Raw genomic sequence first — 24,282 nt, forward strand, 5'->3', positions numbered from 1 at the left:
CCCGGGCCGCACGCATGCCAGGTGAGTGCGCTACCGCTTGAGCCACATCCCCATCCCAAAAGCTCATTCTTATCCATCTCAAAGACCCCCTCCATTTTCTGGCCCAATCACAATACCCGCTCTCCTGACAAAGACTCCTAGGCTTACAGCCTATCATTTAAGACCTCTTGTGAAAGGGATTCTTTAGACCTACACATTCTCCTTATAACACTCCCATCTTGGCAGTAAAAAAAACTCAATTGTTCCTACCGCTTGGTCCATCAAGCGTTCATCAACTCTGTAGTTGTCCCAATCCATTCTGTGGTAACCAATCCTTGTACCCTTCTCTCCATCATTCCTTCTGGGACCTCTTACTTCTCAATGCTATACCTGAAAGATGCCTTCTTCTCTATTCCCCTCCATTCTGACTCTCAAGACATTTTCACCTTTACATGGACAGACCGTGAGTCATATAACTCCACTCAGCTTATGTGGACAGTTCTCCCTCAAGGGTTCCATGACAGCCCTCATAATCTTCAGACAGGCCTTGGCTAGGAACCTAGCCTCCATATATCTCACTCAGTCTCTGGTGCTACAGTATGTTGATGATCTCCTTCTCTGAAGTCCCTCCTTTGAGGTCAGTTATCAGGATACCTGTAAGCTTCTTAACTTCCTTTCTGTCCATAGCTGTAAGGGTTTCTCCATCCAAGGTACAGCTCTCTTTGGCAATGGTAACACACTAGGCCTCCCCCTGACCCCTACACACAAAGCCATTACAGTTAATAGAAAGGGCCTTATCACTAATATACAAACACCCTCTACTAAAGAAGGAATTCTCTACTTTTTAGGTATGGCAGGATTCCTTAGAGTTTGGAATCCTAACTACTCATATTGGCTAAGCCTCTATATGATGCGGCCTGGGGCCCACTCTCTGAACTTCTATTCCATTCTGTTACAAAGCCCTTCACCATGTTCCAGCAGGCCCTCCTCCATGCCCCTGCTCTCCATTCTCCCTGATGTCACATTTCCATTTCACCTTTATGTGGCTGAAAAGCAGGGATTTGCTCTAGGGGTCCTCAGACACATGCTGGGGCCAACCTTTCCCCCTGTGGCTTATCTATGGAAGGGTCTTGAGCCTACTGTTCAGGAATGGGCCCCTTGCCTACCAACGTTGGCCTCAGCCTCTCTACTCATCAATGAGTCAAAGAAACTCACCTTTGGGGCCCCACTTACCATGGGCTCCCCATCACCTAAAGGAACTCCTCACCTACAAGGGCTTACATTCATACCCCGATGTCGCCTTTTGTCTCTACAGGTTTTCCTGGTGGAAGATTTAGTCTTACTTTCCACACATGCTCACCTTTAAACCCTGCTACTCTCCTCCCCACTCCTCAGGACTCTTCCACCTTTTCTCTTCTTATCCTTTCATGCACTGAAACTCTGGAGGAGCTTCTTCCACATCCCTCCCACATCCAGGAAGGTCCCTTGCTCCAGGCAACATACACATGGTTCACAGATGGCTCCTCCTTCCTTCAGGAGGGAGTTCATCAGGCAGGGTATGCTATAGTCTCAGTTGTGGAAGTGGATCCCCTCCCCAATAATACATCCAATCAGCAGGTTGAACTTGTTGCCCTCATCAGAGCCTTCACTTTGGCAAAGAGAGCCTCCATCAATGTCTATAGTGACTCTAAATATGCTTTCCACATACTTCTCTCCCACTTTGCTTTTTGGAAGGAGTACAGATTCCTTACCACCAAGGGAATTTTAATTACTGATGCCCCCTTTATTTCGGATCTCTTTCAGGTCTCAAAGCTTCTCACTGCCTTTGGAATCTCACATTGTAAATTCCATCAGACAGACACCTCCTTTGTGACACTTGGCAACAACACGGCAGACTCTGAGGTGAGGGCCACCACCCTCCAATAGACTCCTACACCTGTGGTCCTCAGCCTTGCTAGTCCCCCAACAGACTCTTCCCCACCTGACACTCAACAGGTGCTTACCTTCCTTCACAACCTCTTTTACCCTAACATCACATCTTTAAAACAATGTCTCACTTCCCTCCTTAAACTCTCTCCAGAGGACTTAAAATGTCTCTCTACCCTCTCTGCTTCCTGTGAAATCTGCCAAAAAACCAATCCCACCTCCAATCTCTGTCTACCTGCTTTTCCTTTACACCCGGAAAGAGGACATCTACCTTGCTCTGATTGGCAGCTGGATTTCACCCATATGCCCCCAAGTCAAGCAGTACAAATTTTTCTTGGTACTTGTCGACACCTTCTTGGGATGGGTTGAGGTTTTTCCTGCCACAAGAAAATGTGCCTCTGTGGTGGCCAACATCCTCATTGAACATATTCTTCCCTGATTCAGCCTCCCTTCCTCGCTCCAGTCTGATAATGGTCCTGAATTTACTTCCCATGTTTCATGGTCCGTAGCTAAGGTACTCAACATCTCCTGGCATTTTCTTTTCTTTTTTTTTTATGTAAAGCAATCACACATGTCCCTTTTTAAAAATATTTTACTTTTTAGTTTTTTGGCGAGCACAACATCTTTGTTTGTATGTGGTGCTGAGGATCAAACCCGGGCTGCACACATGCCAGGCGAGGGGGCTACCGCTTGAGCCACATCCCCAGCCCTCTCCTGGCATTTTCATATCCCCTATCATCCCCAGTCCTCTGGCAAGGTGGAATTGAAGCCAGACTTAAAGATAGGTAGTTAATGTAGTTAGGTAAATATCGAGTAAGGTGATTGAGCCACATCCCCAGCCCCACTAAACTATCCTTTGAATTACATTTAGATTGGACTAAACTCCTTCCCTTGGCTCTTCTTAGGTTACAAGCCCTCCCAATCAATATCTCCCCTTTTGAGCTTCTATACAGACTATCTTATCTCCCTGCTCAGCTCACCACCCTCTCTGATTCTCCAGTTCCCCTTGCCCCTCATCTTTTCTGGCATACATAATGCTATTCTGGCAAAGCCTAGTTCTGCCTCTTCCCCTCTTCCCACTCTGTGACCTGGTACTTTTTAACTCCGGCCCACAACAAGCCCCCCTCCTCCTCTCAACTCTCAGCAAAATGAACTGGACCCTATCAGGTCATTCTTACCACTCCTCAGCAGCCCACCTTGAGGGCATCTCATATTGGGTTCACAACTCCCATTTAAAATGTTTTTCTCTGCCCTTTTATACAATGAGAATCATAGGCCCTCTCAAGCTGTGTGTCTCCAAGGCCAGAACCCCCAGTCTTCCTTTGGTCTCTGAGGACATGAGGACACTGCAGAACCATGAGTACCATCCTTCCCTTTTTCACTTCTGCCCTCCTCCCTTATTCTGTACTCACCTCCCACGGGTACCATTATCTGGAATTACTATTCCAATTTCTAGGAGACTTACAGCAACTTGCTCAAACCATACTAACTATACAATCCCACCTTGATTCTTTAGCTGCTGTGGTTCTGCAGGATGAAGGGGTCTTGATCTTTTAACAGCCCTGAAAAAGGCGGAATGCTACTTTTATGTCAATCAACATGGAATAGTAAAGGACAAGATGAAACAACTCCAACAGGACCTTGAACACCGGAAACAACAGCTCTCCTCTACTGAAGGGTGGCAGCTAAGGACCCCCCTTCTTCCTTTCCTGACCCCTCTCTTTTCCATAGGCCTTCTGTTAATTCTTTCCCCCTGCATCATTAGATTGGTTCAAGACCAGATCCAAAAAATCTCTAATCAAACTATAAACCAGCTTTTGTTACAGGAATAACAATCCCTCACCAGGGCACCAGGGACAGCATTCCACCACCACTCAACCTCTGTCATTATTCCAATGATGTCCAGTGCCCCTAATGAGGGATTCAAACTCCACCCCTTCCCAGCAGGAAGAAGTTATAGAAGATTGACCTGAGTCCCTATTCGCTAAGGGGCACAATAGAAACAAAAATGGGGGGAATATAATAAGGTCCTTGCTTAACATCTGGATGGCCATTTGAAGGAAAAAGTTTCTTTTTCCCACCCAAGGGTGTTTCTGAGAAAGGCCTACCACTTCCCTAAGGCCCCCCCCCACACACACACACACACAAATACTTAGGGCTGGGCATGGTGGCACATGCCTGAAATCCCAGTGGCTTGGGAGGCTGAGACAGGAGCACCGTGATTTCAAAGCCAGCCTCAGCAAAAGTGAGGTGCTAAGCAACTCAGTGAGACCTTATGTTCAAATAAAAAAAATAGGGCTGAGGATATGGCTCCAGTGGTTCAGTGTCCCTGAGTTCAATCCCTGGTACCAAAAAAAAAAAAAAAGAAAAAAAGAAAGAATAATTATTAAATACCTAGGAATAAGGGGAAAGCTTTCAGTCTTCCATTGAATATGAAGTTGGGCTGTGAGTTTTTCATATTTTGCCTTTACTATGTTGAGGTAATTCCTTTCTATTTCTAGTTTATGTACTGTTTTTATTAATAAGGGGCATTGAATTTTGTCAAATTCTTACATTTTTTTTTGTATGACAATAATGTAGCCAAACTGGCTCTCTTCTAGTTACAATTTGCATGCAGTTTTTCCATCATTTTACTTTTAACCTTTCAGTATCCTTATATCTGCATCTCTTGTAGTCTGCATATAGATGAACTCCTTTTTTGTTGTAGTTTTTGTTGTACCAGGAATTGATTGTGCATGCTAAGTGTGCACTCTATCACTGAGCTACATTCCCAGCCCAGATCAACTTTTTTAAGCATCTGCCAATCTGTTTTTCAAATCAGAGAGTTCAGTCCACTTGCATTTAATGTTATTAATAATAAAGGATTTACTTCTACCATTCCATTATATGTCTTCTATATATCTACGCATGTACATACATATGTATTTTTTTTTCTTTTTCTTCTTCTTCTTTTTTTTTTTTTTTTGGTACCAAAGATTAAACCTAGGGAACTTAACCACTAGCCACATCCCTAGCCCATTTTATGTTTTCTTTGCTTTTCTTTCTTTTTTTGGTACCAGGGATTGAACTCAGGGTTACTTGACTCCTGAGCCACATCCCTAGCCCTATTTTGTGGTTTGTTTTTTTTTTTTTTAGAGACAAGGTCTCACTGAGTTGTTTAGCACTTCACTGTTGCTGAAGCTGGCTTTGAACTCATGATCCTCCCGCCTCAGCCTCTCAAGCAGCTGGGATTACAGGTGTGCCTCTGTCCAGCTTCTCCTCCTTTATTCTTGAAGGATTGGTTTGCTAGGTAATAGAATTATTGGTTGACATTTTTTTTCACCAGAATTTTAGATATGTCACACTAACACTTATTGTCCTCCATGGTTTCTGAGAAATCAACTATTATTAGTCTTATTTAGAATCCCTGCGCATAACAAGTAGCTTCCCTCTAGCTGCTTTAAAAATTCTTTGTCTTGAGTAACTTAGCAACAGCCTTGGCTAAGTAACTTAGCAATGTCCTAGGCATAACTTAACTTGGCCTCGGTTACTTAGCAATATCCTAGGCAACATAGTGAGACCCTAGGTTGGTCCTCAGCACCACATAAATAAATAGAATAAAGCTATTGTGACCAACTACAATAAAAAAAATATTAAAAAAAGATCCTTTGATAAGGTCTCTGGCCTTGAGCAGAAGCTTCACAGAAGTGTCTACATTTCTAAGATAAGTTACCAGTTGGGCTCCGTAACAGCTGGAAGGGGGAGGAAAGAAAGTGGAGAAGAAGCTCTCCCTTCTCAGATGTTGTCCTTGAAGAGTTAACTTGCCCAAAACAGTGAGAGAAAAAGCTGCTTTTATGTGAACTTCTGCAGACTGTGCACTTCTGAGCCCCTCCCCTCACACACTGGGCATAAAGTTCTGAAACTACCTGAACTTGGGATTCAGTGGATTGTTGATTACAGCAAAAACTGTATCTTCTGAACCTGGCTGCAGCCAAATAAAACCGTTTCCTGCTATCTTCAGGGACTTGTCTCATATGTCCTCTACAATCTAGACTTGAGTTCCTAAAAAGTTGGTTCAGGCAGTTTCTGAAAACTCAAATACCTGATTTTTTGTTTATTTGTTTTTGGGGTGGGGGGCGTGGGGAGGAGTTGAGGGAGACTGAACTCAAAGGCACTCAATCACTGAGCCACATCCCCAGTCCCATTTTGTATTTTATTTAGAGACAGGGTCTCATTGAGTTGCTTAGCGCCTCACTTTTGATGAGACTGCCTTTCAACGTGCAATCCTTCTGCCTCCACCTCCCGAGACACTGGGATTACAGGCACATGCCGCTGCACCCAGCTCAATTCTTGTTTCTGTGAAGGGATGAATCCATGAAGCTTCCTAGTCCACTCTCTTCTGTGACGTTATATCATTCTTGTATATTATTTTTATAAATACTTTATCACTCAAATTGAAGAACTTGATGTTATTTGAATTGTATCAACTTCAACAATTTGAGGCAAAGTGCTTTTCTGGACTGAGAATTCCTAATATCAAGGTCTGATTTCATTGTAACAATTTCTCTTTGAATTTATATCCCTCTTCCTACAGTTTACCATAATTAGCAAGAAGAACCCAGAATGTACCTTCAACATTTTGCTTAGAAATGGACAAATTCTGTTTTCCACCCTACTGTGGGATACAATTCCACACTAAACTTTCTGCAACTCCAGCTTCCAATAACATGTTTTTCATTTCTTTCTAAGCTCTCACCAGCAACATCCTTAGCATTCAGATCTCTTCTAATGGTTCATTGAAGCCAAAATTGGCCTTTTCTGTTATTCTTCTAGCCTCTGCCAACTGCCCAATTCCAAAGCCAACTCCACATTTTTGGATTTTTTTTTTTGTACCAGGGATGGAACCCAGAGACACTTAACCACTGAGCAAGATCCTAGGCCTTTTTATATTTTATTTAGAGATAAGGACTTGCAAAGTTGCTGAGCCTGGCATTGAACTCACAATCCAACTGCCTCAGCCTCCTGGTATTACAGACCTGCACCACTGAACCTGGCATGTTTTTGGAATTTGTTCCAGCAGTATCTCATTCTCTAATCTTTTATCAGTTTTCTTTTCCTACAATAACATATTACCCTTGGGTTGGGGGGGCAGCTCAATGTTTGAGCACTTGCCTAGCATGCACAAGGTCCTGGGTTCAATCGCTAACAATATAAACACACAAATTAACACAACCTTAGTGGCTTAGAATAATAAAAATTGTTATCATACCACAGTTCTGTAGGCCAGAAGTTCAATATGGGTTTCATTGGGCTAAAATCAACACATTAGCAGGGATGCAATCCTTTCTGGAGGTGGTTGGGGAGAATTTGCTCATTAAGGTTGTTGGCAGAATTCAATTCCTAGTGGTTGTAGGAGAACTTAGTTTCCTTTTTTTTTTTGCTATCACTTGAGGGTCATTTCTTGCTTGTAGAGACCACCTGAATTCCTTGGATCCTTGGCCAGCTGTGGAGGATCACATCCCTTTCATAATTTGAGTCTGACCAACTTCTGCCCTCCTCTTTTGCTTTTTCAGGCTCATGTGATTACATTGGAACCACCAAAATAATCCATAATAATCTCACTAAAGCCCTTTTCCCTAACTTCATCTGCAAAGTACTGTAATATATTCAGAGATTCCAGGGATTAGGATATGGACATCACAGAGGGGCCATCATTCTGCCCATGGTACCCTCTCTAGGAGACACCAATTTTTGTTCCTCTTCAGACCCCTCCTTCCTGCTTTCCAGAGCACTTTCTTTCCCTTGAACTCCTGATCACTTTAAATCTCCTTTAACAAGTCAAGTTCTATCTCCCCAGTGAAGCTCTCTTCCCTTCTTCTGGTCATTCTACTCATCCTTCAGGTCCCAGCAGTCAGCCTCTACACCACCCCAGCTGAGCAGCATACCTTGCTTCAGAATAATTGTCTTTTCATGTCTATTTCACCAGCACTAGACCTCTATTTGCAAGAAGGTAAGGGAGGAACCAGGTCTGCTATGCACATTAGTATATACATCCACAATAGAGGGTCAGCAAATAGGAGGTGCTCATTAAACCTTGTAGAGTGCCAAAGTGGATCTCACAACAGGCAGATGAAACTTGGCCTTCAACATCTTACTTTCAGCCTTGAGAAGGGCCCCAGTAGTGTGTCTTGGGGGCAAATATTTTTGGAAAACTGGCAAAATTAAGATAATCTAATTGCATTAATTCAGGACCTCTGTCCTTTCTGCTCAGACTTGTCTCCAGCCTCAAGTGTGTGGGGTGGGGAATATCAGAGAGACTATGGCATTTGGGAATCTATCCAAGGGGAAGGTGGGTTAGGAATTATTCCAGGTTGGGTTCCCTGGAAAGCTAGCTCTAAGAGGAAGATTAGAATCCAAGCTACTTACCAGAGAAATCAATTGGGATCAGTACCTGAGGAAGGAATAGGGTTGGGCAGAGGAAGAAAGCTAGCTGGGAGAGGCTCTCCATGGCTGAGGCAGACTTGTCTTCTGGTTGATTTCCCAATGTCTGGCAACAGCCAGCCTATTTTGAAGGGGACTTAAGTGGCATATCTCTGTCTACCATGAAGAAACACTTGGTTTGAGACAGCAGGGACATATTTATGTGAATTGTTCCACTCCTATGTAAAGTTAGCTTATTATTCCTCTTCTGGAATGTAGCCTGGAGGAACTCCGACCTGAGTGAGAACTCCTGACAGGACAGAAGTACAAAGTCTTACTGCATTAAGAACGTGCCCCACAGCACCCAGCACTAGAAAAATTAGGGAGGGAAAACAAGGTTTGAAATACGTACAGGTGGAAGTCCACCTATGGGAAATTCTTCCAAGTCTTACAGTTCCTGTATGAAAAATGGATGTTTCCAAATTTGGCAGCAATACTTACACCATTGGTAATAGCTTAGGAAGTAAAATAACTTTCCTAAGCTATCAATAATTAAAACTCAAACTTCAATCAACTATGTTAGAAGGAAGACTGAATTATCTTTCCCTTTTATATTAAAAAATTTCTCCCCCGGAATTACAAAATCCTTATTGTTTATAGAAGCCATCAATGTACGAAGCCAGAAAATGGAGGGAGAAATTATAGGAATGTGTCATATAATAATATGTATCACAAAAGATATATTTACAGATCACTATTGTAATATTTATCAACCTAAAACCATTTGGCTGGGGAGAGGGTACCAGGGATTAAACTCAGGGGCACTCAACCACTAAGCCACATCCCAGCCCTATTTTGTATTTTATTTAGAGACAGGATCTCACTGAGTTGCTTAGTGCCTCACTTTGGCTGAGGCTGGTTTTGAATTTGCAATCCTCCTGCCTCAGCCTCCCGAGCCGCTGGAATTACAGGCGTGCGCCACCATGCCCAGTCTAAAACCATTTTTAATGATTTATTTATTATTATTTTTTTCAATGCTGGTGATTGAACCCAGGGCCTCATGCACATGCTCTACTACTGAGCTAAATCCCCAGCCTTTTTCATTTGTTTCTAGTGTTCAATTTTGTTGTTGTTCATAATGTTCAATTTGCAATAGCATATTCTTTTTCTAAAACAGAGACCCCCAAAATGCATGTGTCTCAGGCCCAACTCCACCTGGATCACCTTTGATAGGTGGGAAAAGGGGTAAGTCTCTTTGGGGCGGTCCAACCTTCATTCTTCTTCTAGGGGCCTTGGAGCAAGGGCACTCAGGTATCAGAGCATGTTTGAGGTGGCCACAAAAACTGCCTACTTGGCTCCAGTTTGGTATTATCGGGCCCAAGCTGGGGAGGAGGAAAGTGGGGAGCCAAACAGGTGCCAAGGATCTGGAGAGTGGCTGCTATAGGAGACTCAGCAGTGACCCCCTTAGAGTAGGGCCTTGCAAGTCCAGGGAAGAAGGAAACCAAAGCCAGCTGCTTTCAGGTGGCAAGACTAAAAAGTTACGAGGACATCTCCCCTACTGATCTCCTGAGGTGGTGATAAAGGTGGAAGAAGTAAAGGAGTGGGTGCCCCCCAGTAACTGGGGTCTCAGGGTTCTCAGTTCCCATTAGAGACCATTGGAATCTGGTTCTAGCCTCCTCACTACCCTCCTCCTACTCTTCTCAGCTGACCAGGCCTTTTCTCTGTACCCCACGTGCACTGGAAAAGCCTGGACCCTTCCTTGGCACTTTATGCTGTCCACCACTGATCACTACCCATCCTGACAAGCATGGAATACCAAACACAGCATATGGCCTTTACTCAAGACTGAGATCTCCACTGGGAGTAACCTTCCCCATACCCACTCTTCACAGGCACTTTGTCAGTTCCTGGACTCCACAGACCTGCTGGTTCTAAGAGTAAAAAGGGGCCACAGAGAGGTCCAGAGAGAACATTTGCATAGGCTTGAGTCCCAGCCAGGGAACTCAGACTATCGTCACCCTGGCTGGCCAGCAGGCAGAGAGAAATGTGCTGGATCACCCACACTAGGTGGGAGTCCCCTTTATTTGAATTCACTTTTGGGTAGCTAGACGCTGCAGGTGGCCCTCAATATGGACCAGGAGGGCATCCAGCATGTGAAGGACCCCAAGGAGTATGGCACGATCTGAAATTGGAGTTCGCCGTTTCCAAGGTCCGTAGCAACTAGTGGTCACCTGTGGGTGCTGAGAATAGGAGTCCAAGTCTTACTCCAAGAGGTAGGAGTGAGTGGAGAGAGGGGAAGGGGCATAGCAAGTGGCAGCAATAGAGAAGGGTGTAGGGTTACGCATTTGTGCCCAAAGGAGATGGGAGAGGTGACTTAGGGTGATGGATCCCTGAGGGTCTCCTATAGGCTAGCATGTTCATGGGACCCATGGGGGCTGGATGAGAAATGGATGTACTAAAGGAGGACAAATTGGGCAGGGTACTGACCATGGGGAATAGTCAGAATGGATGGTTCTAGAAATGCATTTCATGGAGATGTGTGGACGGATGCAGGGAAAATAGGGTGTTGGGTAGGGTGAGGTTGGGCAGGAGGCCCATGAGTCTTTATAAGGCAGGCTTATTAGGGAAGGTTGAGTCGAAGTTATGGGCCCACTGGGCATGAGTGGAGGAAGGAGCTGTCGGGGAGTACTGTGCTCACCTTACCCTTAGTGTCCTGTGAACGCCACCGTTGCAGCATCGCACGGCTGATCACCAGCATCATGGTGGTGGTAATCGTGACCCCAGCCACAGGGTAGATGCGGTTCCCTCCCAGGCCCACCCAACCGTTTGGACAGCCCAAGCTGCTCCTGCAAGAGTCTAGGCTATTTGGCTGGCACCCCCAGGGCTGCAAGTCCAACCCCACCTGATACCAGAGAGGCCGTGACCAGGCATGGGTGGGAGTAGGTATTGCCAACAGTAGTGACAAGAGAAAGTACAGTGCATGCAACATGGCTGTGGCCACTACCAGAAGCCGGAACCTTTGCGCTTGGCAACCACCAAACACCCCTCCCCCAAGAGTAGGCCCAGCTCTAAGGCAGCAGGTTCCAGCAGGGCCCAAGGCCCTTCATGACCAGCCTGGACCACAAATGGGAGGTGGGGGACTGTGTTCGGGGGCGGGGGGAATGGCAGCTCTGAGGCCTGGCAGGCCCAGGATAGAGGGAACACCTCTTATCCCCTATCTTCCCTGCTTCCACCTCATCTTGACAAAATCTAAACACCATGGCCCCTACAGCCCTCTGTTCTTCACCAGAGATAGCACTCCCAGGCCAATCAAGCAGTATATGACTGAGCTGCTCACTGTCCCTGCCTCCACCCAGCCCAGCTCCACCATCCATACTGCCTGAGCTGCAAAAATGTGGCTCCCGGGCTGGGGTTGTAGCTCAGTGGTAGAGTGCTTGCCTAGCATGAGTGAGGAACTGGGCTCAAGCCTCAGCGCCACTTACTACAAAAAAAAAAAATTTTTTTTTTCAATGTGGCTCCTGTCAGTAAAAAAAGTCTGAAGGTTCACACTGGCCTATAAGAACTCCCTCCCGAGAGCTGGGGATGTGGCTCAGTGGTTAAGTATCCCTGGGTTCAACCCCTGGTACCAAAAAATAAAAACAAAAAACCCCAGAAAGGGCTGGGGATGTGGCTCAAGTGGTAGTGCGCTCGCCTGGCATGTGTGCGGCCCGGGTTTGATCCTCAGCACCACATACAAACAAAGATGTTGTGTCCGCCGAGAACTAAAAAATAAATATTAAAATTCTCTCTCTTAAAAAAAAAAAGTTCTCCCTCCCATTCATTTGGCTGTACCTGCCTCATGTACACATCCCTGAACAAATCTGTTATTCCCTATGTCAAAAGCAATTCGTCTCTTAGAAAGTCACCTTCTCATGGCTAGAGTTCAACTGTTACCTACTCCCTAAGCCTCCCTCCCATGACCATCTTGGGTAACACAGCCCCTTCTAATGTGACCCTGCATTGTTTTCTTCAAAGCACTTCTAAGTACCTTCAATTTCATATTTGAGGTCCAGACTCCTACTCCAGCATTTAAGTCTCATTCAATCAATATTTACAGAGTGCCAGTTCCTGGTACCAGAATTCGGTATGATGGAGCCAACAAAGAGCTTTGATTTCCTGGACTGTGGTGAGGTTCTGGGGGGAGGACAGACAGTTTGTAAATATAGTGCCAGGCACTGACATAGGCCATGATAAAAATAGGCCTGGGCAAGGGTGCCTGGGTGATTTGGAGGGCAGGGCAGTCTCTGTGGTCAGTAACTTGATGAATGGCAAAGTTCATGCTTTGAGCAGGTGATTCAAGTCCTGAACTCGTCTAAGCATTTCCCCACATTTGCTCATTTAATACTTACTGAGTAGTCTATGAGGTGAGTACTATCGCCACTCTACTCATCAGTAGCACACCCAAGCCCAGAAAGATTCTGGTGCCCCCATAGACACTCTTGACAATTTACTGTGTCAAAACCCCCTTGCCTGCTGAGCCATATGCCCTGAGGTTGGCTTTTTTCTTTTCTTTTTTTTTTTTTTAGTTGTAGACCGACACAATACCTTTATTTATTTTTTTGTGGTGCTGAGGATTGAACCCAGTGCCTCACATGTTCTAGGCAAGTGCTCTTACCACTGAGCCATAATACCAGCCCCTGATGTTGGCATTTACTGGGAGAAATCAATAAATGCTTCTTGGCTGACAGTGCTCTGCCAAGTCCAATGATCTAATTATATAAACAAGCAATCAATCACACTTATTTAAAAATACAGATCAGCAGCATTGGTAAGCAACTGATCTTCCTTGACTGGGTGTTCAGGGGTTCACTCTGTACCACCCAACTATTTTCCAGCCAGAATCTAAATTCTACCTGTGTGTAGTTGGGGAGAAACTTGAGCCTGGGATGTCCTCACATTGGGCCTGGCCCCATAGCTCTCCTACTCTGTACACTTTCTGCCTGACCTTCCCCTCCTCTAATCCCCATCCCTGGCTTCTGACCTCAATCTCTACCTTGGGGCATAAAAAGGTCAGAAGCCAGAATTGTCAACCATCCAACTCCCCAGTCAAGCCCCCACCATGCCATGGCAAAGCCTAGAGCTGGTTAAACAAATTTTTATTCCTTAGACTGAAAATAGACATTGGCTCCCTCCCCATGCCTGGCCAAGGCCAGCCAGACCACAGTACCCCTCTTCCAGGCCTATAACCTGAATCTGGATTCCTAAAATCTCCATCCCTGAGTTGTATGTATGTATGCACCAAGGGGCTCCTGAGTGGCACATGCTCAGTGTGGGGGTCTTCTTGAGGGTGCTCCATCACAACCTCCAGAGGTGAGCAATCTTGGGCAGGGTAATAACACAGTCAGAGTTTGGTGGCCTGGATAGACAGACGAGGGGAGGTTCTAGTCAGTCTCCAAAAAACACATAACAAACCACTTCTCCAGGACAGCAACCCCTGCTCCCAGGAGCAACTTAATCCAAAGACAACTGGAGAAGGAAATGGGTCCACTGAGGGCAGAGCTAGGTCAATAGATGGACTTCCTGGAGTTAGGGTCAGGTTGGGGACAAGCAACAGATTAATAAAAAACAGCCTAGTGGGCCAGAAACAAGCTTACCAAAACAGGGCTGATGGGGCCAGACTTTGAGTGTTGGAGGGCAAAGGTCACAGCATCATGAACAGAGACAAAGAGATGCCGTTTTGTTATAGATGCATCAAAGAACTGCCCAGCCTCCAACTGGGTGACCACAGGACCTGTAAGCAAGGAATAGGTCTCCTCTGACTCTCAGGACCACTCGACATTCCAGCCCCAGACACCTTTATAGTGTTGTGATGTCTGCCACACTATCTTCCACCCCTGAGGCTAGAGCTAGACACCCAGTCACTCCCAACACTTGACTCCTTCCTCCCAGGGCACCTTTGACCTCCAGTTTCAGAAACTTTTTCCTTGTGATTCCTGGCAAACCTCTCAGCAAAGAGTCCCACCCTCTTCCTGGACCATCCTGTTATCCCCAAGCAACGCACTGTGGCAGGCTGCAATGTACACATCCACCTCAATCTCCCGGAAGTCACGGAAAATCTGCAGCAACAAAAGGGGCTGGACTCAAGGGAGGCTCAGGGATTCAGAGGGGACACTTGGGCAAGCTTAGGGGAACAATTTTTTGATGTTCAGCTTGCAAGGTTTGGGGGCATCATCATGCTCAGAGGGGTCTCAGCAAAAGTTATGGGGTTTGTGTGGAAGCCTGGGGGGCCATGGCCTGCCTACAGCCCCTTACATTCTTTAGGTTCTTGATGCACACAGTGTCTACAAAGGAGAGGGCACCCAGGTCCAGGATGAGGCTATGAAAGTCCGGCTGAGGCAGGCCCAGGGCTTTCAGTGTAGGCACAGCTATAGCCTTGGCATCTTCTTGACCACCAGCCACAATCTCTTCCAGCTCATTCTCTGGCCTTGCCTGCAGGGGAACCAGACATGTGGTAGGACAGCCCATCAGGAAGTGAAAGCAGGGAACATACAAAGCACCTTAGGGACACATAGGATTAGACACAGGAGTGTGCATATAAATACCCACATATAGAGGGACATACAGGGAACACATGATGACACAGACATGGGGGAGTCATGTGTGTACATAGGTCAGGCAGTATGGATACATGGGGACATACAGGAGAGCATGCCCAGATATTCACACACAGCTGTTACCTCCTGGGCCCAGGCTTAAAAGGGACACAAGGGAGGATGCTGGGAAACTATATTCCACCATCAGCCAGCCCAGGTGGAGTGGGTAGGGGTACAAGGACCAGAAGAGACACATGCATTCATGTGCACACACTCACACACAGACACCTTGGCAGCCTGTTCTGTTTGAGTCTCTAATTGAGTATGGCATCTCTATGTTCCCAAGATTTTTCCCATATATTCAAGCCCTTCCCTCCCTTCATGAGCAGACTCTGAGATCTATAAATCCAAGGTCTTCATCTAGGCCTGAGATTATAGATAAGAGAACAAGCAGAATTCTGTTTCACCATAGGTCTTTCCAGAGTATCAGAGCCATCACCCTATTTCCCCAGACATTGTTGCCTCCTCAAACCCAATTTGGTTGGGGTCCATGACTTTTCTCAGGAGATGTGTAAACACCCTCATCTCTACAGCTCATGGCTGACCTCTCTTCTTCCACCTCTAGCCTCACCTTGGTCTTAGAGCTCTCCACATCATTGCTCTTGATGTCTCCAAGATTGGTGTTGACATTGATGGAAACTGAGTTGTCCTGGGAAGAAACAGCCTACACAGGGGAAGAGTGGAGACAGGAAAGAGTTATTCCCGCTGTCATATGACAACATGTCAGGTAGGTAGGTCTGATGTAGATCCCAGGCTCTGGAAGCTGTGGGATCTGGGGCAGCCAAGCCACAGGGCTCTGACCAGTTCTGAGAACAGCCATAAAAATGGAAGAGGACTATGATGATTCACACTGTCACCGGTATAGGGACAACAAAAGACCACCAAGAGCCCTGCCAGGGAGTGAAACAGGGAGGCTGGGAGACAGGCTGAGGGAGGAACACTGGGGCAGGGGCAGAGTTCAATAGTGAGACAAGTTGGCTGGGGTCAACAGCAGACCATGGGCAGAGGCCAGCCCAGGGCAGGGCCAGGAGTCAAGGGGCCCTGCCTGTTCCTGGGGTGACTTGTGTTTCTGTAGGCGCTTCAGCTTCATCTCCTGCTTCTTGAGCAGTTTCTTCTTCTGAGAGATGAGGTGATCAACATCCACACCACACTAGAGGTGAATGTGAAAGAAGAGGATGAGGCACTCTGGGAAGGCAAGGGGCCCTCAATCAGTCCCCAAGAGACCTCAGTCTCACCCTCTGCTTCAGTGTGTCACTGTAGAGCTCAGCGTTGGCAAAGTATATGGTGGCTGAGGAGCGGAAGATCTTCACACCCGGGACCTCCCTGGCCTGGGGATGGGACAGAGTTGTAGGGGAGCCAAGTCCTCTCCCTCCACTGCACCCAGTGCCTTTCACCTCCCACCCTCTGTTCCCAGCCTTTGGCTTACTCAGAGGTGGACTCCCCCTCCTACTACTTCACTCCTGCCTCAGGTCCTCTCCCCATCACCTCTCCTGCTCTTTGCCACTACCCAGATTAGATTTTGGTGGTGCCTAGGCCTCCTCTTAGATCTCCAACCCCTATCGTTTTTGTTGTTGTTGTTGTTGTTTTTTCTGCATGTGGACATAAAGATTCCTCTAAGCTGTCACCCCAATCTCAGTTCCCATCCCATTCACAACACAGCAAGATCTTTACTAGGCATTTAGGCCTGTGCCTCATGGTGCTTCCTCTCCATCCAGCTGAGCTACTCCCCTCATGTCCTCTCCCACACCTTAGATCCCTTGGTCCCATCCTTTACTCTGTCTAATCACACTGTGCTCATGCTTTCAGTCTCTATGTCAGTGGGAAGGGAACTTTTTTTTTTTTTTTTAACATTTACTATTTGTAGTTGGACACAATAACTTTATTTATTTATTTTTATGTGGTGCCGAGGATCGATCCCAGGGCCTTGCACGTGCGAGGCGAGTACTCTACTGCTAAGCCATAACCCAAGAAGGGGCTTATTTTATTCCAGATCCCTATCCCCTGTGCCTGCCCCACAGCCTTTTTTCCATCATTTGGCTTAAGATTTCCCAGGAGGTAAATGATTAGAGACTTAGTAGCCCCACTGATGAGATCAGGAAACAGCCTATGCCCTAGGACCCTGATCCTCTATATTCCTGACCCAGGATGGCTCTAAGACTGACCCCTCACTAGACCTCCAGACCTACCTCTCCTTCTGTCCCTTCTTAGCCCCTCCCCCTGAGTGGGGGTTATAGACCCAGACTCCTCACTAAAAATTCCAGAGACCAAACCCAAAGTACTCTCAGCCCACTGTGTCCTTGCCAGTGTAAAAGGGATTGACATGGGTTTGCTCTGCCTCTGTTCCACCCAACTCATGCTGCCCTCCTACTCAGCCCCTGCCACTCACATCTGAGTATTCTGCCACGTCTCTGTAAATATCCGTGTCTGACACCTGCCCCAGGACAGAGTAGTGAGGTCTGTGGAGGTGAAAGTGAGTATAAGAAGAGGAGGAGAAGGGAGACATGAGGGCACACTGAGGAGCCTGTGGTTTCCCCCTTCCCCAGAGACATGGGGAAACCTGGGGGAGAGCCAGTGTTCCCTTTCCAGCTGGAATGAGGGAAGGACCAATAAGGTTGACTCACAGCTGTGTTCGGACCACTACAAGAAGCAGGGAGAAGGCTAATGCAACTGCCAGGCCAAGGTCCAGGTTTAGCAGGATGGTGGCCACAAAGGTCACCAGCCAGATGAGCTGAGAACAGAGGGGCAGGAGTTAAAGAGTATAGAGGGGCCACTGGGGCTAAAGGCCCCAATCCCAGCTCTGGGCCCCCAGGTCTCTTACCAGGTCTACACGATTTGTCTTCCACAGGGAGCATATGTCAGCAAACTGCATCAACATGCCCTTTAGGTTCACAATAATGGTGGCTGCCAAAACTGCCTGGGGTGGAGGGAGTATCACCAGGGCTGCTTATAGGTGCCTAGATATTGACCTCAACCATGTAGGCATGATCCAGACTGACCCCAAGAACCTGATCAGAACCCCAACCAACAGCAATGACCACCCACCCCAACTCTAACAATTTGGATTTGACTGAAAAATTCTCAACCCTGACCCTTGAGGCCAAATCTCACCCTATAGATCTCAGCCTTAAAAATCCAGGGCATGATCTTATATTCTTGCCCCTTACTTGGGTATAGACTAAACTGAGACCCTGGCCTTACCAAAGCCCTGAAAACTGGTTGGGTAGGGCAGTGGCTCACCCTAGGTAGGTCTTGGAAGAGTTCTCCAAGTTTGAGGATGATGAGGAGGATAAAAAGGGAAGAGACAGCTCCGGCAACCTATGGGATAGGGGCGATGAGCAGGTGGGGGCAAGCAGGGGTAAACCACCCTGGAAAAGCAATGTGCACTCTCACTCCCACATCCAAAACCCACCTGTGTGTTGCCCCCAGTGCTTTCTTGTACCAGACTCCGGGACATAGAGCAACTCACAGGAAAGCATTGGAAGATACCCCCAATGAGGTTACTGAGGCCAAGGGCCACCAGCTCCTGTTGGGGGAACATGGGTGTGAGGAGACTTGCCAGAGGTGCCTGGTCACTGCTCCACTATTTAGCTGATGCATCTCCAACCCCCATCCCCAGTTAAGGGCCTTCAAAGACTTGGCTGCTGTCCCACACATCTTTTTCCCCACTTTCAGTCCCACACAAGTCCCATCTGATCCTCCCTACCCGCAGCTGCTGGGGACTTTGTACATACACCTGAGGTCCCCTATGTGTCCCTCATTACTCAGACCTGGTTGCTGTCCACACGGTAGCCATGTCTCAAGGCAAAGATCTTTCCCAGTGAGATGGCAATGGCAAACCCAACCACAGCGATGGCGAAGGCATTTCCCACAAGCTTTACAAACAGCTGGGGGTCGGGAGCTTCTGGGGATACCAGTCTGAAAGAGGCATCTGTGAAGTCAAAGAAAGGTTCTTTCCCTGGCTACCCAGTCCTTCCTGCCCTGATAGGGGGTCAGAACTTACCCTGCAGGGATGTTGCCCACAACATCCACCCCAAATCTCTGCTTCAGGCCTACACCATAGGAAATGCCTGTAGCCCCAATGAGCTGTGGGGAGAGAACAGAATCAGGGGAAAAAGGTACAGGTATTATTTTCTGGGAGAAGGATAAACCCCTTTGGGAGAGAGGAGACACTGAAGCAAAATTTTCTGAGGGAAGGGTGAGATTCTGTCAGGGGTAGGGAGAAGACAATGGCAGATTTTTGCTGCAGTACTCAAGAAGCTTCACAGGGGCCACTTCAACCAGCTCCTAAATATCTGGAGGTTCCCCATACCTGGGATCTATCCTCACTGGCCTTTTTCCCCTGCCCTTCAACACCCAAACCACAAGCAATTCCCCAGTAAACCCGAACCGTGAGCAATTCCCCAGGTATCGGCAGGGGCAGATACCGCTGCAGCTTGTCATTCAACAGCTTCACCATCACAAGCACCACCCCGGCCACAAATGCAGTGATCACGGTGCCGATGACACTCTGGGGCAGCTTCCAGCAGACCTCCAGCACTATCTGAGGAGAGGTGGGGTCACAGCCAGCACTCAAGTTCATGGGGCACATCTTTTCACCCATCCCACCCTTACTCACATAGATGAGGGATAGTGGCCCTGAGTGGCTACTCAGCTGGAGGCCAAACACATACTTGAGCTGTGAGACAAAGACCTGCACAGATGCAGCTGTGGTATAGCTGCGGACCAGAGGCTCTGACAGGTAGGTGACCACAAAGCCAAAGTGCACCAGGCCCAGCCCCACCTGTGGGATAACAGGGAAGAGTCAGGGGAGGCAGGAGTCCTAGGGGTGGTCCAGGGCAGATGGAATCAGAATCAGAGAATCTGGGTGCTGGGGAAACATACTTCTGAATGTTTCACACCTGGAAGAGTCCAACCAGAACACTGAGTGTGGAGGCCAGCTGCACACGGGCGACATCTCTGGCTGTCTCATTGACTGTGGAGTTTGAGTCCAGCAGGAAGTTCTCATCTGGGGCTAGGGATTCTGTCACACTGCCCACCATCACAGACATGACAGCAAAGGTCCCTAAAGGGGCAGAGCAGGGCTGGTCTGAAGAGAAAAGAACACTGTCTTCCCCTGGAGCCTTGGTCTTGACAGTGAGGCCAAGATAGATCTAGTTCTGGACAAATATCCTTAGACCATGGCTATACAAATGGCAGCAGGTCAGGAGGGAACCCTGAGGCTCATGGGTTCTTAAGGGTACTAGAAATGCTACCCTACATTATATACCTTGTACCATTTATGTCCATTGGCCTAGAAACAGAGACATTCCATGAATTGGGGAAGAGGAAATAACCTGCCTTGGCCTCTTGAATTCCCTCATTCCACTTACATCCTCCTGGAGTCAGGGCTTTGAAGTACCCTGAATCTGTGCTCCCACAGTCAGTGACCTAGTCCTGCCTGGGGATGACAAATGGGCCAGCCTCCTAGCAACCCAGCAACCATTCTACTCTTTCCCTAAATTTCCCTGCCCTGTTCAGCCCTCCCTCACCCTGTTCTCCATGGGGGATACGGGCATCCTCCCAAAAGTCTAGACCTGACTCTACTTACCCACGGAGATATGCCGGGAAGTACCAAACAGGAAGTAGATGAAGACTGGGTAGAAGGAGCTATAGAGGCCAAACACAGGAGGCAATCCAGCCAGGAGGGCATAGGCTAAGCCTGGGGGGAAAATGGTAGCAAAGCAGCCTTGGAGATGAGGATCCAAAAGGTTGGAAGAATCCCAGCATGGTTAGAGGCCATGTGTCCAGGTATGGTATATCACAGATCACAGGGACTCTAGGTCAGGGCCTTGAATGTGGCTCACCCTGGGGAAGCTGCATGATGGCAACACTCAGGCCAGATAACAGGTCACCCAGGAGCCAGTCACGCACAGGATAACGGGGTAACCAGCCCAAGACTGGGAGATGTTGAATCAGAAGGGCACGGGCCCGTGCATGGGAGCACCTGGGGACACGAGGGGTATATATGAGGGACAGGGGCTACCTGGGCCCCGCCAGAGTCCCCAGGCCTTTCTCCCTGGCCTTACTTCAACCATGTTCTCCACTGATAGGTCCTAGGTGTCAAGTCCCAGCGCCCCAGTTCTTCCAGTTGCTCCTGGTTCATCAGTGGCCGGTCCACATGGTAATCTTGCTTCTGCAACTCCATTATCTATGTTGCAGACAGGAGTGCCTGTGTATCTCTTATCTGGGGGGATGAGATCAGAGATACAGTAAGGATACCCCTTACCCAATCTTCCCTATACATACCTGGGAATAGACAATCACATACTGATTTTTCCAGGCCCTAAGATCAAGGTAGATCCAGCCCCAAGTTGGTCCCTGCAGGCCTCGTGCCCACACCCAAGCAGGGGCAGTACCTGAACTTTGGCTGGTAGAAACCTCTTTCTGGGCCAAAGTCCCTCATGAAGGGATAACAAGAAGAACACGACCCACACTTCCAGCCTAGGTGTGGCTGCCCAGCCCTGAGTACTGGTCCAGGTCCAGGTCCAGGTCCAGGCTGACTGCTCCTCCTAGCCCCCTCCTCCCAGGCCCTTGCTCTCCCTGAGTCAATCCCTGTGTCCTGATCCAGCTGCCTCATGAACCCAGATCTGGCTGGCCGAGAACACATTTAGGGAAGGGATCCAGCAAATCAGAGATCCAAGTCTTCAAGCAATTCTCTCCCCAAGCCTCAGTCCTCCAGATGAAACTCTTTCCTCTAAGGGAAGGACTGCTTTGCCCCTAGGCCTCTAGCCCCAGAGTCCAATTTGTAGACAAGCTGGGGACTGGGTTGGAGAAGCCAAAGGATGGTTCTCACCTGGGGGGATCTCTGAGGAGAAGGGGGTCTTTCTTGAATTTGGAAGTTCTCACCTAGGGGGAGACACTCCCATCTGGAAAGGGAAGCTCTCCCCTGAAGTAAGGAAAGTCACCTGGGAATAGAGCTTTCAGGGGGAAAGCCTTCACCCCCAGGCAAATTCTGATCTGAGGTAAAGTTCTGACCTGGGAGGAATCTTTTATCTGTCTAGATGCTCCTCTCTAAAGTGAAAGACCTTAAAGAATAGGAGATGGAGGTGGGTGGGTGGGTGGGACAGGTAAGTCTTATCTGGGAAATACTCTCACCTAAGGGGTAGGCTCCCCATAGCATGGGAAAAAGCTCTCTCTTGGAAATAACTTCTCAACAGGGTAGGGGTGGTAATGGGGTTCTGGAGCGGGAGGGTCTAGCATAGTAGGAAAGCTTTCACTCATCAGGAGAGTTCTAACCTAGGAGAAGCTCCAACCAGGAGAGGATCCCACCTGAGGGACAGGAACTCACCTGGGGAAAGCCTCTAACCTGGATGTCCCGGTTGGAGGGAGGGAGTACAGCAGGTGCAAGGAAGATCCTCAGAAGGCTCCGCTGTTTCACCGAGATCTTAGAGACCCCTCTCCCCTCCTCCGTAACTCACTCCAGTCTTCTTAAAGGGCTCCCTCCCTCGCAACGCGGGACGCGTGCCTGGAGGGCGGAGCCTTGATCCTTGGCCCCTCCCCCTGGGAGAGTACCGGGCCGTAGAGCTAGAGCTCTCATTCCCAGGTCAGTTATACAGCTGGGCGGACTCGGGCCCCAGCTGATCCACAGGCCCCAGCCAGAGACTCTCTTGCAGCGATCTTCCAACCTCAACGCGCCCCAGCTAGCACACCTCTTGGGCCGGGGCTCCTCCGCACGCAGCCACCTCCTTGAGGCCCCCCGTTAGCCCTTGGACAGCATTCCAGTGGCTTTACGCACCGCCCTCAGGGGCTAGGGTCGCACCGGCTCCCACCCCCATCCCTCGCTGCTGAGGGGCAGCCACCTGCGGGAAATCGTCAAAGCGGTAAACCGGTTGGGAGAAGGAAAAGCCTACTCGGGACTTAGCGGTCCCTCTTAAGAAGCCCAGGCCGGGAGCCCGCGCGGGGGCCACGAGGCTGCCCGCGCCTCTCGGACAAGCAGAATCCGGGCCATGCCCTGCACTCACCCCAAAGCATCAGACAGCCCCAAGGCCCTCAGGCTTCTAAGCCAACAGCTCCAGCAAAAGGCCGCTTTGGGACGAAGGTGGCGCCAAGACAGGGGCGATGTGGGCCTCTAGCTCCCAGGGCCTAATCCAGGGGCAAGTTGGGGAAGGTTTGAACCAATCAGCGTTCTAGGGGCAGGGACCAAAGCACGCTTTCTGAGCGGGGAGAGTCGGGAGAAGAGAAGTTTAACCCCTTCTTCACCCCGGGCCTGGCTTTTTTCTTGCTCCCCCTTGCGGCTCGCTTAACGGTCTGCCAGAGCCTGATGGGACTGTGGAACGTGAACCAAGAACCAGAGCGGGACTGGCAAGGAAGTAAGTACTGGCCAGAACCGCGCCTCCAGGGCCCTGAGTGGATGGAGCTGATCCTGGTGCTTCGCTGGGTAGTGTGACCTGATGTGCATGAGGTCTTGTGGGGCCTCTCATATTTCCAAGCTGAGGGCGCCACCCTCAGGCTTTCCCTTGGAGAGCAGGAGGCATGTTTCTGAGACCCACGAAATGTCCCCAAGGCCTCCTCTTCAACTCTAGCTAGTGAGGAGGGCTCTGGACAGGTGCAGGGAGCCCAACCTAGGCAGGGTGCCTGGAGTTTCCTCCCTGAGCCATGGAGGAACTCAACATTCTGGCCAGTTGCAAGTCATGGAGGGTGGGAGGAGTCTGGGATTGTGGCTCAGTGGTAGAGTGCTTGTCTGGCATGTGTGAGGCCCTAGGTTTGATCCTCAGCACTGCATATAAGTAAATAAAATAAAGGTCCATCAATAACTAAAAAAATATTTTAAAAAAGAAAGGCTTGTGGGGATTAGTGCTGTCAATGGGCAGCTGCAAGGGCAGCTCCTAGAAGTTGACAACTTCTCATGTAACAGTGGTTCACTTTATGCTTTGGATATAGCCCTTGCTGCTCTGCCATTGCAAAATTTTTTAAAATGGACATTTTTTTTCTCTCCCTCTTTCCCTTCTCTTGCCTAATCTTTCCCTGTCCCTAATCTCAGAGGAAACAGGATTGATTACCTTTCTTCCCCATCCTAGGCAGATTTATCTGTTCTTGAGTAATCACCCACCATAGAAACAAAGTAATCTGGACTTTGGGGATGGTATCAGAAGATCTCAGAAATGACTAGCTCCTAAATTAACAAGTGAATTACAACTTCAGTAGAGAATGTAGCCTTTGAATCACCTCTATAAAAGACCCCTGTTCCTGTTGGTAGGCAGAATCACAGACTCTGGGAAGGGAGTCCCCTGTGTTTCTCCTTTGCTAGCAAAGCAATAAACCTTCTTTTGGCTTTTTCTCAAAACCGTGTCCTCATTGTTGGACTGGA

General features: G+C 48.3%; 2 protein-coding genes across 5 annotated transcripts; both read right to left on the bottom strand.

The window, feature by feature from the left end:
• Window positions 1-10,367: 10,367 nt before the first annotated feature.
• On the bottom strand, window positions 10,368-11,890 carry TMEM89 (transmembrane protein 89; the record flags this gene model as incomplete). Its single annotated transcript, XM_081302570.1, is given in 3 exon segments — window positions 10,368-10,394; window positions 10,398-10,544; window positions 11,003-11,890. Coding segments are annotated over 3 exon segments (465 nt in total). The 5' UTR covers window positions 11,294-11,890.
• A 1,532-nt stretch (window positions 11,891-13,422) lies between these two features.
• SLC26A6 (solute carrier family 26 member 6) lies at window positions 13,423-24,133 on the bottom strand. 4 transcript variants are annotated; one of them, XM_081301117.1, is made up of 22 exons: window positions 22,264-24,133; window positions 21,769-21,841; window positions 21,002-21,159; window positions 20,780-20,919; window positions 20,524-20,634; window positions 19,835-19,998; window positions 19,552-19,716; window positions 19,324-19,476; window positions 18,937-19,019; window positions 18,704-18,851; window positions 18,346-18,459; window positions 18,174-18,251; window positions 17,755-17,850; window positions 17,558-17,664; window positions 17,323-17,392; window positions 16,172-16,264; window positions 15,982-16,086; window positions 15,508-15,600; window positions 14,596-14,772; window positions 14,345-14,399; window positions 13,938-14,074; window positions 13,423-13,699 (listed from the first exon to the last, which is right to left on the bottom strand). In XM_081301117.1, exons 3-22 carry the CDS (start codon window positions 21,118-21,120, stop codon window positions 13,685-13,687), a joined length of 2,223 nt encoding a protein of 740 aa, XP_081157243.1. In that variant the 5' UTR covers window positions 21,121-21,159; window positions 21,769-21,841; window positions 22,264-24,133; the 3' UTR covers window positions 13,423-13,684. The 4 variants fall into 4 exon arrangements, with proteins under 4 accessions (XP_081157243.1, XP_081157241.1, XP_081157242.1 ...); XM_081301115.1 differs by having other exon boundaries at window positions 21,769-21,861; XM_081301116.1 differs by lacking the exon at window positions 21,769-21,841.
• Window positions 24,134-24,282: the final 149 nt, after the last annotated feature.

The sequence above is a fragment of the Spermophilus citellus genome (genome assembly GCF_964194105.1).
Source record: "Spermophilus citellus genome assembly, chromosome: 7".
NCBI lineage: Eukaryota > Metazoa > Chordata > Mammalia > Rodentia > Sciuridae > Spermophilus > Spermophilus citellus.

Bases quoted from the DNA above. Each gene is read 5' to 3' on its own strand.
- SLC26A6 (XM_081301116.1), bottom strand. From the start codon at position 21,120: ATGGAGTTGCAGAAGCAAGATTACCATGTGGACCGGCCACTGATGAAC. The intron at 18,252-18,345 runs GTGGGTTTTGGA...CCTATCCCATAG, and splicing joins GCACTGGGGGCAACACACAG to GTTGCCGGAGCTGTCTCTTC. The intron at 17,665-17,754 runs GTAAGAGACCTG...CTCTGTTCTCAG, and splicing joins AGACAAATCGTGTAGACCTG to CTCATCTGGCTGGTGACCTT.